Source organism: Pseudocercospora fijiensis, assembly GCF_000340215.1.
Source record: "Pseudocercospora fijiensis CIRAD86 unplaced genomic scaffold MYCFIscaffold_2, whole genome shotgun sequence".
NCBI lineage: Eukaryota > Fungi > Ascomycota > Dothideomycetes > Mycosphaerellales > Mycosphaerellaceae > Pseudocercospora > Pseudocercospora fijiensis.
Window position 1 is genome coordinate 4,991,412 of NW_006921533.1, and position 12,151 is coordinate 5,003,562.

Consider the following 12,151-nt stretch of genomic DNA (forward strand, 5'->3'; position numbering starts at 1 on the left):
TAGAACCGATGCATGATATGCTGTCCAAAGAGTCGCTTGCACGGAGACCGCGAGATTGCATGGCGTAGCAGAAGCGAGTGGTTCTCGAGATGCATTACAGCACCAGCGTTGCCAAGGGAGACATCCTAAACCTCTTTTCTCTCGCCACCTACATTTCTTCATCTGGAGCCTTGCAGAACGCCCATCGTCCTTGTCGAAATCAGGCAATTTGTCTAGACCGGGAGAGGCGTGTCCAGCCAGCTTGGCACGAGATCAAGCTGCATCCAGAGGCAGGAAGGGTGTATTCTACACTGTTCCTACTATCGCAAGAAATTCGACAAAGCTGGCAATACTTCCATCGGGATCTCAACTCGAACTGCTTCCTCCTCGTATCACAATGCAACATCTCAAGCTGAATGGAATATTCTAAACCCTCGATCTCGCATGCAAGTGGCTGGCATCTACCTCTCCCGTGCGCCGTGGCGATCAGCCCAGAAATTCTCGATCCCGTCCCGTCCACAAACACCTATTCAGGCAGCCAAGCACAGAAGAAGAAGAAAAAAAAAAAGAACGCCATGTGGCAGGCATCTCGATTCCAGAACAAAAAAAAAGAAAATGCTTTTCCCGTGCCGTGTCGCGTGGTAGCCAAGACGCTACCTATTATTCTATTCTACCCGGTACTTGGATACTACTAAAACAATAGGTATAATATTGCATTTCTTCTGCAGCTAGCCACAGCCAATTCACGGCTTGTCCGAATGGCTTGTGGCTGTTATTAAGCCTTTGAAAGCACGCGGAAAGTATATTTTGTTAGTTACTGCAGTCTGCGGAGTATGTAGGGCTGGAGGAGAGTTTCCATAGCTTTGCAGCAAAGCAGCGGGAGTGGAAGCCTCTCTCGTGCGTGGCCGGCTGAGAAAGGCTGAGTGAGTCCTACTGATGCAGTGTAATTTTGATATCGTGCCGAAATAAGGCAGTAGCATGCAAGTGGAAAGGGATCGTGAGAGAATGTGTTGGTGAAAGCGCTCTGCGCTGATGGTCTCAATTCTGCTCATGGCAGGTATGCTATACAGAGAAGTAGACCAGATCCCAAGATCTTCGAATCGATAGTAAAAGCTCCAACTTTCAAGGTTGTTGCGAACCGTTCATGCATTCCTTACTGTGTCATGGTATCATTAAATTCAGGTTCCCGTCTGGCCCCTTTCAGATGGCCCCCCAACTCCTCGCTATACGCATGCAGAAAAATCCGAATAGTCGTCTCAAACAAGGCTTCATATCGTCTAAGATAACCTGAATTCTGTGCCAACGCTCGTTTGTGTGATTCGGGTCCAGGATGACTGTGCTTGAGAGAAGAGCCTCATGGCAGCAGCTCGACTCCGGCCGAGCTTGAGTGCGTCTTGACAGTCGTAGAATGATACAGTCGTGCCGTCTTCCCAGAGTGCCTCAACCACGATTCGGCGTACCATGACGTCCGCCCATCTGACGTGGTCTGTTCTCGAAGCTGCGGCTGGAGATTCTGTTGGATCTTCGATGGCGTGGAGCGTCTTCAATGCTTCTTCGATTGTGACTTGCTTCCAGTTTCCTTGCGGTGAGAGGGGCCAGTTCTCAAGTAACTCTCGTAGCATCCGAACGATCTTGTAGTATTCGTACTTCCATTCTGTCGAAGCACAGTCGGGGATGGGCAGAGAGACCAGAGCAATCAATCTCTGTTTCCGAGACAATGTTCGTGGTGCAAGTGGAAAGTCCATGTGTGGCATAGCAGGAGCGGTTGCAGGTAGTGTTCTGAGCATTGCCATTGTGGTTGTGCGTTGATGTGGTGTGATTGACAGTCGCGTTGGTAGGTAATGGAGTTGATTGTCGATAGCAGAAAGGATCGATAGCAGATTATGTAGGCAACGCGTGTGCGGCCTAGACTCCTTCGACAAGACTTGCTCTCCGTGTCTGGCGCTCGATGCCGGATCAACAGTAGCCAAAAGCTTCATGCTGTCTCACACTCAGCTACCCGCTCCGCGCGCGCTGGAGGTCAGGGTAGAGTGGGCACCGAAAACCCGTGTTGAGAGGTCCCTGACAGAGCACTTGGCGCGCTGTGATGATCGGTGGCGCGGCCCAACGGTCCATTGAAGAGCGCTGCTTACCGTCTGGCATGGAGAGAGTTCACGCCATCTGCGTCCACATGTCCACGGTCCACGGGGGGAGAAGAGTGGTCTTGTGGCGCATGACGAGACGCGGCAGCACGCGACGCCTCGTGCTGTGTTCCGACGAGGACTGGACCGGGGTGGCCGCGTATTGTAAATGGCTGCGGGCTGGCTTGGCTTGGCTTGGCTGGTTGGCTGCAACACTTCTTCTGATCGCGAGATCAAAGCGCATGATGTCGATTGAGGGCGTGAGGGGGACTTCTGGAGCTTCAGGCGTGTCGAAAAGCCAAGCCAGCGGGAACGAGTCGAGGCAAACACTGGAGGCAACGCTTCTGACAGCATGCTCAGTACCGGTAGCGGTAGGCAGCACAAGCGAAGTGTGTCGACTGTCTGTCACAGTGTGCCCGTCCCGCTTCTGATTCTCCCTTCTCCCTGCAGCTGTGTAGCCACCTGTAACAGGAGATGGCAGCGGAGGCCTTGGCGCGCAGAGACATACGTCGGCCGAGCGACGCGGCTCTGCACGTACTGTACATACAATTACAGTGCCGTACTCACTCACACGTGACACGCGGGCGAACAGCGTGCGTGCTGCGTGCTGCGTGCTGCGTGCAAACTCGTCAGCGCTGGAGTCAGAGTCATGCTTGGCCAAGGAATTGAACTGACGGGTCGGGTCGGGTCGGCTGCTCTCGCTCCGCTGTCTCCGTATGGACTTGGCGCACGGCGTGGCAGCGACCGACAGCCCGATTTTCGCCTCAGGCCCATGGGGTCATGCGGTGCGCTCTAGAGTCTAGCCTCTGCTGTGGCGTCACCCTTGCCTGAGGCTTCTGGTCCGCATCGTTGCCCAGCCTTCTCGCCTTGCTTGGGGTGTCTGTATTCTGGCACCGCCAAGGCCGCACGTGCCTTCGGAAGTACGCGGTTCCTAATAATTATAACGAAACGCACCCATTTTCAGCTCTTCTTTAGGAATAGCGTAGCACCGCTAGCACCGCTAGTACCGCTAGCACCTGTTATCGCTGCCGCTAGTACTAGTTTAAAATAAAGCTAAAGTGTTAGTAAGGCATTAATAGTATAGCAAAATATAGGTATTATTAACGCACTCTTGCTTGTCTATCTATCTGCCTTGCTATCGCTATTGCTATCTATTTGCCTTACTATCGCTATTACTATCGCTATTATCGCACTCGCTCTACCTACTCTTCTAATGCCTTATTAGTTAGCGCCTATAGTAGCCGTCTATCGTAGTGCTCTTACGCGCCTGTCTATAGATTATAGTATAGATTAAAGCGGCGGTTCTACTATTATACGTCCGTATTAGGCAGTAGTCGAATTAGTATATTCTATAGAAAGTTCTCGGACTAGCTATCGCTTATAGTGTCGATAGTAGTATCGATAGTAGTAGTATATCGCAAACGGCTCGGTATAGAAGGTACGAAGGGCGTAGAAGGTAGTATTTGCGCTAGGTATCGTATTAGTAAGTAGTCTTTACTTTTTAACGCATACGGACTAATATATTCTATATTATTACCGCCGGCGGTTATCTAGAAGCTGTCTAATACGCGCGCAGTGCGCTAAGTCGCAATAAAGGGTTATAATAAGAATAGTAGCAGCGGCGCCTACGTAGTACGCTAAGTCGTAATAAAGGGTTGTAATAAGAGTAGTAGTAGCGCCTATATACTAAGCCTAGTCTTACTTATATAAGTAGCTTCTACTAGGTTAGCTATTAAGCTAAGAACCTACTCGTCGATATCGTCCTCGTCTACTATATCGTTATTAAAGAAGTTGTCGCATATCTAGTTAATTTGCGCCTATAGGTTATTATTATCGGCTAAGTTTATATTCTCGAGCTACTATTTAATCGACAACTACTAAACAGCCTTACTAACGACCTTCGAATAGTGCTTATAGAGGTACTAAATATAGTTATTATAGTCTTTCTTCGATAGGTCGTTTATTAGCTACGCGGCTCTTACTAAGCTATAGAAGTCTTCCTTAAAGTTGTTAATAATGTTATAAAGAAGAATATAGTAGTTGCGCTCTAATACGCCTTTGCTAGCTCCTTCTACGGTGTCCTATATAGCAAGGTCGTTAATAGGCATACGATTGCCGTTAAACTAGTCCTTATAGACTATTAAAGCGTTGTTTGCCTCTTATCTACTATCTATTAACTTCTAGCGGTCTATATACTTATTAACCTGCTTCCGAGATAGCTAATTGTTCTTAAACTCGCTATTAAACAGTATATAGTTGCACGGCTAGTACTAGCTAAGGAAGAAGAGGCAGGGACACTTAGAAGGAGTCTCTTCGTCGACTAAAGGTTCAAACCGAGACTAGGTAAGAGCACCTCGTTTAAAGCGAGAGCGTACTATATTATACTACGTAGATATCTTCTTTTAAAGGAAGAAAGGCAGTTCTTAAAACCTCGGATAACTAAGATTGCGGAAGAGTAGCAATTATAGCATAGAAGCTTTACTATTATCGGCCTTATTAAGCTAATAATTATCTATATTAAGAGAGTATATAAGGGCGCCTGCTAGTAACTAGTTATAGATAGTCGACTTATTGCCGCGCTTATAGTAGGCGTAGTAGCCCTCGATATAGCTAGTTATACGATCCTTCGGGGAAGTTAGCTCTACCTAATATATACTAAATAGGAAGAAACAGCTATATTTACCTATAAAAGGCGTAGATTGCCCCGGCGTGCGTAAGTACACTAGAGCTCGGCGTACTAAATAGTCTATTCTCGTTAGAAATAGGGGAATAAGGTGTCCTACCTTCTGCCTAGTAATAAGTCTTCTACTAACTATATAAATTAACTAGCCTCCTTACGGTCTTCTATAAAATTATTAAAATATAGAGCGCTAAATAGGGCATCTTGCGTCTTCTTATAGCTACGTTTAATGCTAAACTTCTTCCTTATTGTCTCGACAACATAGCGCTAGCAAAGGAAGATAGTAATAGTGCTATTATACGCTATCTAGAAAGCGGCCTATTCGCTTATAGAGTCGTTAATAATAGACTATCGGAGGTACTAACTACTAGGCTTCTTGTAATCGGCCTACGAAGACAAGTGCTAGAAGCTAGTCGCTAGAACGATAGTATACTAACTCTTAAGTAGCATATAGGCAATAGGAAGGTAGTTATTGCCCTTATTCCGGATAAACAGGTTAGATAAGAAGAAGCTAGCATTGTTAGTATCGTATATAGCGTCTTGCGATAAGAACTCGCTATATCTCTTTAGTAGTGTAATGCCCTCCTCGGTCGTATAGATAATACTATATTTAAGCCCTTTAGAGGTCTATATTTAGAAGACCTAGTAACGACAACTACGCTTAATAGCACGCTCTTCTGCCTCTCGAATTTAGTATAGAATACTACTCTTGCTAGGCATAACGTACCGCTTGTTACGATAATAATATAGCGACTAGCGACCGAGATTATATAGCGTTTAATAGCTAGTAGACTTGCCGCCGATATTAGCGTAGTTATTCGCAAGGAAGTCCTTTACTCGACTCGCTCGTAGCGACTAATCTAGCAACTTCTAGCCTATCTCTTTAAGATAGTCGTTCGACCGCTATATATCGCATTATTAGAGAATATAGGTATACTAGTAGCGATAATCGGTACGCTTAATAACTATATTAATAGGAGAGCCTTCCTCGCTGTCTTAATATATATCTACTACTAGGCTAACCTTATAATAGTCGTTAGTAGTAAACTCGGGTTTATAATAGCCTCTACTACCTTCTATAGCCTTTTTCTTCTTATCCGCCGCTGTCTGTTTCGACTTAATATTATTATAGTAGCTGCCTAGAAAGCACCGACAAGTCCTATAAGCTAGCCGCTATACTATAAAGTAATGTCGGATTTGAGTTGCCTTAGTAGTAGGGGCCCCTAGCGAAGCAAGTCGCCTAGTTAGCCTAGGTCGCCTAGTACGCCTAGTACGCCTAGTACGCCTAGTACGCCTAGTACGCCTAGTACGCCTAGTACGCCTAGTACGCCTAGTACGCCTAGGTCGCCTACTTAGCCGTATAACGTAATATCTTAGGGACTCCCGCGGAGGCCGTATATAGTAGAACAATACGTTATATATTAATATACGAACGACGGGACTGTACTAAACTACGCGTACGTATATACGGACGACAGTAAGCGAGATATATAGAGTCGTAGGATAGATCCGAGTAATAGGAAGGAACCGGAAGGTAGGGAAGAGCTAGGAGAAACATATTTGCTTAAGAGCGGTTAAACGAGTTCGTATACGCGCGCTGCGCTAGTTAGCTAGGAGACAAAGGCGCTGCGAGACAGCAGACAAGTAGGATATACGTGCTTACGCTTACGCGTCGGACGCGCTAGACGGCTATAGGGCGGAATACTAAGGAAGAGGCTCTCCCTCTAAGGCACCCTTCTTCCTTTCTTCGCAGTTCGTCTTATATAGATAGCAGCTATATTAATTTAGTGCTCCCTTTAGTTTAGTTCAAAGTTTCGTATATACTCTTACTACTTAGCTACTAACCCTTATATTACGAACTGCCTTAAAAAACGCCTCTATTAAGATAGATACGCCCGACGAATAGATTTAAAATATAAGACTTAACGAAGTACCCGATTTTTCAAGCTTAGTATAGAATGAAATCCCCGCTACGCGCGAATAGCTAGATTACGCCTACGCTACCGACCCGGAACTGCTCGTTAACCTGCTTAAGGCTTATAAAGATGCTACTCGTTTCCTCTCGGTCTCCCGTACTAGCCTTAGTACGGCTCTTAGCGACGCGAATACTTCTATCGCGGAAAAAGAAGACGAGGTAGGCTACCTCTAGTCGTAGCTCGCCTCTACTCGCCTAGGCGCCGCGGTACCCGCTTCTTACCTATTTATACCTACTTCGAATAAGAGTAAGAAGCTAAGCGACCCCGAACGCTTTACCGGTAAGCGTAAAGTGTACGAAGAATTCAAGATATAGGTTAAGATCCGCTTTCTCGCTAACGCCGACTACTATCCGACTAAAGCTTTAAAGACCGGATTTATGTTTTCTCTACTCGGTAGCTCCGCCCTCGATTCCTACCGTAGCCTCTTAGAAAATATAGAAACAACTATAACGGCTACTATCTAGAAGGCCCTCGACGCTAGTTTCGGCGACCCCGACCGCAAGTAAACTACGCGCCTAAACTTAGATAAACTTAAGCAAGCAAACAAGACCTACTAAGAGTACTATACCGCCTTCTAATACGAGATTAGGTACGCCGAATACCCCCCGAACGTCGCTAAGTAGATCTTAGTACGCGGCCTTAGCGAAGAAATAATACTATAAGTCCGCGATAAGGATACGGAGAATCTAAACATTACCGAACTATACGCCTTACTTACGCGTATCGATAATACGACTCGAAACTTCGCGAAAATTATCGCTAACCGCGGAGGCGCCCGTACGAATACCGGTCGCTTTACGTCGCCGTTCGCTACGCTACTATCGAAGTTATAGACAGCTTAGACGCCGGCTTTAGCACTAGCTCCGGCTATAGCCCTAATACCGCTAGGCGCCTAGCCTACCGCCGATCCGATAGATTTAAGCGCTGCCTCGCTCGGCGCCCGTCTACGCGCGCCCCTAGTAAATAGTAAGCTTTCGGAAGAAGAGAAGCAGCGTCGCCGTACGGTAGGAGAATGTATCTACTACGGAGTAAAAGGATATATTGCTCGCCTTTACCCGTCTCTCGTTGGCCGGCTAAATACGCTAACGATACAGCGAGTCGCCGCCGCGAATGTTATAACTCTAGATACGCCTTTACCGGCTAGCGCTGCTCCGAGCGGCTAAGGAAAAGCTTGAACCTTATATATAGTCGCTTATAAGGTTTATTCGTTCTAAAACTAAGAGTATCTGCTACTACCTTCCCTTTCTCTAGCTCGGCTATAGAGAAAGAGTTAGTCTACTAGCCTTTCGTAGTAGAAACGTTAATAGGAAATTAAAAGAAATTATTAAAAACTGCAGCTCTTATTAACAACGGCGCAACCGGCTACTCGTTTATAGATTACGACTATACGAGAGAGCTCGGCTTAACGTTCTAAGACCTTACGTACGCTCGGGAGTTAGAAATGTTTAACGGTACGACCGCGGCCGCCGGCAAGGTAACCTAGATCTGCTACTTATCTATTACTATCGGCCTGTATACCGAATATATTATGTTTTTCCTTACGAAACTCCCGAAGACTTACCCCGTTATTCTTAGTCTTCCTTAGCTTAAAAAGTATAATCCGGTTATCGACTAGGCCTCCGAATCTCTGTCCTTTACGAGCAAGCATTACGCTAAGCACTGCTTTAACGAATCTAGTTCTACCTCCGATACTCCCCGAGATCGTACCGTATTCGCTATTAGCGCGGCTGCCTTCTCGCGTCTTGCCCGCGATAAACGCACTTAGATCTTCGCTATAACAATATAGGATATCGAGAAGGCTATCCGAAAGTTCGACGAAGAACTAACGGATCTAAGAACGAAACTACCGAAGGAGTATTAGTACCGACTCTACTAGTTTTCGAAGAAGAACGCCGATATTCTACTACCGTACCGGCTAGGTATCGACTATAAAATCGAGCTAATCGACGGTAAACCGCCGCCGTACGGCCCTTTCTACTTAATGTCTCGAGATAAGCTCCTCGTACTAAAGAAATACCTAGAAGACAACCTATAAAAGGGCTTTATCCGCCCTAGTTCCTTCGAAGTAGCCGCACTAGTTATGTTTGCCCGGAAACCCGGCGGAGGTCTCCGTTTCTACGTAGACTACCGGGGCCTTAACGCGTTAACGAAAAAGAACCGCTACCTAATCCCTCTCGTAAACGAAACGCTCGAACGCCTTTCGAAGGCTCGCTAGTTTACTAAGCTCGACGTAATCGCCGCCTTTAACGCGATCCGTATTGCCGAGGGAGACGAATAGTTAACAGCCTTCCGAACCCGTTACGGCCTTTTTAAATACCTAGTCTTACCGTTCGGGCTCTATAACGGACCTAGCACGTTCTAATTATATATTAACGATACGCTTAAAGAATTCCTAGACGCCTTCGTCTCGGCGTATATAGACGATATCCTAATTTATAGTAAAACGAAAGCGGAATACTACGAACACATCGAAAAGGTACTTAAGAAACTCGTAGAAGCTAGACTATATATCGACATCGATAAGTGCGAATTCTACAAGTAAGAGGTAAAATTCCTCGGCCTTATTATCTCTTTAGAAGGTATTCGAATAGATCCCGGCAAGATCGAAGCCGTTTTAAACTAGGAAGTGCTACGAAACGTAAAAGAAGTCTAGGGCTTTCTCGGTTTTGCTAACTTCTACCGGAGATTTATACGGAATTTCAGCGGAATCGCCCGTCTACTTACGGCACTTACGCGGAAAGACGTTAAATTTAAATAGTTACCGGCCTATTAAGAAGCCTTCGACTAGTTACGGTAAAGTTTTACGACCGCACCGATCCTATAGTACTTCGACTTCGATAAAGAAACGCGCCTAGAAACCGATACTTCCGACGGTATAACTAGCGCCGTTCTCCTTTAACGAACGACCCTAGAAGATACGTAGCTACCCGTAGCCTACCTCTCTAAGAAAATGTCCTCCGCGGAATGCAATTACGACATCTACGATAAGGAGCTCCTCGTAATCGTTAAGGCTTTCGAAGAATAGCGTCTAGAACTCGAAGGTTCTAAGTTACCGATCTAGGTTAGCTCGGATTATAAGAACCTTATCTACTTTCTTAAAAGCAAAATCCTTAGCCGTAGGCAGGTACGCTAGAGTAAGTTTCTTTCCCGGTTTAACTTCGTTATTTAGTATACGCCCGGCAAAGCAAACTTATAGGCCGACGCACTTATAAGGCGCAACGGAGACTCGCCTTTACACCTCGATTAAGCGAGATAGCGGACGGCGGTAATCCCTGAAAACGGGATCTAACTGGTCAAAGCTAGCGTACTGCCTAAAGGAATTATCCGTACCTTTAAAAAGTTCACGTCTAACGCTTTTAAGCTAGCTGCCGTTTACGGGGATTACCCCCGTCCGCTATCTCGCTTAATCGGGGTATAGATCGAGGTCCGTAGCGTAAAGAACAGTCTATCCTTAAGGAGTATAACCTTAGCTAGGAACTATACGAGCTCCTCGGAGACGACTTTACCGGCCTAGAGCCTCTCGTAGTATCCTTTATACTAATAGCCGCTCCCGCCTTTCTCGGAGACGACGATAGCTCGGACGACGAAGATACGAGTTTAGAAAGCTTAAACAGCGACTAGGAAAGCGAAGAGGAAGTATAGGACCTCCTCGAACCTACCTAGCTCGAATAGTAGCTTACGACAGCATACGCCGAAGACGCTTTTACTAAAGGTCTAATTCAAGCTTTATAGAACGAGGAGCGGTTATACGAGAATATTTCTCTCTCGGAGTACGAGCTCCGTAGAACTCTACCGCGAGCACCCCGTACAACATTTAGAAATGCCCTCTACGTCCCGGATTTCGAAGATTTACGCGATCAGATTATGCGTTCCGCTTATAACCCTCTCGGAATAGTATATCCCGGTCGAGCTAAGATATTATCTTAGCTCCGGAAGTAGTACTACTAGCCTAATCTATACCGGGATATCGACCGATTCGTTAAGAACTACGTAGTATACCGCAGAGCGAAAGCAGATACGCGTAAGCCGCAAGGGCTGCTAAAACCTCTTAAAGTCCCTCTACGACTATAGTAACACATTTTAATAGATTTTATTATAGGCCTACCGAAAGGATCCGACTTTAACGGCCTCTAGTTTCAAAACATACTAGTCGTAGTTTGCCGCCTTACGAAACGCAAGAAGGTATTAAATGCCCGTAGCCTAACCGCAAAGAATACGGCTTAGGTCTTCTACCGGGACGTATAGAAAGATATAGGCCTACCTAAATCAATTGTATCTAATCGCGGCCCGAATTTCGTTGCCTGTTTCTAGAAGCGCTTCTACGAACGATTGAAAATTCAAGCGCGCCTTTTAACGGCTTACTACCCGCAGACCGACGGACAAACCGAACGGGCTAACGCGTAGATCGAGCAAATTATTAGGTACTTCTATAATTACTACTAAAACGACTAGCTAAGATTAACGCCTTCTATTGAATTTACTATTAATAATTAGGAGTCGGCTACAACTTAGACTACGCCGTTCTACGCCTCTACTAGATTTTACCCTCGAACCGGTATAGAACCGATAGAGATCGAACTAGAGCCTCTAGCAAACGATCCGGAAAGAGACGCCGATGCCTTCGCTCTTTAAATAGCCTAGACCTACTAAGAGCTCTAGGACGAGATAAGGTATACCTAAGAAGTATACGAGCACTACGCTAATTAGCGTAGACGCGCCGCGCTAGATTACTAGGTCGGAGATTACGTCTACCTCGACTTACGATATATTAGAACTAACCGACCTTCGAAAAAGCTCGACTAGAAAAATCTAGGACCCTTCCGAATTGTAAAGAAAATCGGTATACACGTATACGAACTGGATCTCCTAGAAAATCTCAACATTTACCCGGTTAAATACGTTGTTAACCTAAGAACCGCCGGAGAAATCGCGGACTCCGAAGATATCCCGCCGATACTAGAAGCTACCGAGGCTACCGATTAGGCCGAAGACGAGCCGGAATCTACCTTAGGTATAGTACGGGCGATTATCGGATAGAGCTTTAGTAATACAAATTTCGGAAATCTCAACCCTCCCGGGCCGTAGGGAGAGATATAATAGGAGAGGTACTTAGACGAGGATACGACCTAGGAACCTCTACGCTATATTATCTTCGCCCGCGAAGCAATCGAGGAATTCCTACGAGACTATACCGACTATACGATAATAGAAGGAGCTGTCCCGGAACATTTTCTCTAAGAAGCGTACGAATAGAATTTAGATTAAGGCCTCCGACCCGAACTAGGACAAGAATACTAGCACCTATTATATACGGACCTCCTTTAGCGTCGTAGGAACTCCGCGTAGAACGAGGGGGGGGCTACTATTATAGTAGCTGCTTAGAAAGCACCGACAAG

At 46.0% G+C, this 12,151-nt stretch overlaps 1 protein-coding gene across 1 annotated transcript; it reads right to left on the reverse strand.

The window, feature by feature from the left end:
- Positions 1-975: 975 nt before the first annotated feature.
- MYCFIDRAFT_210489 (uncharacterized protein) lies at positions 976-1,815 on the reverse strand. The gene has a single exon (XM_007925484.1). The coding sequence runs from the start codon at positions 1,770-1,772 to the stop codon at positions 1,257-1,259; it is 516 nt and encodes a 171-aa protein (XP_007923675.1). The 5' UTR covers positions 1,773-1,815; the 3' UTR covers positions 976-1,256.
- Positions 1,816-12,151: the final 10,336 nt, after the last annotated feature.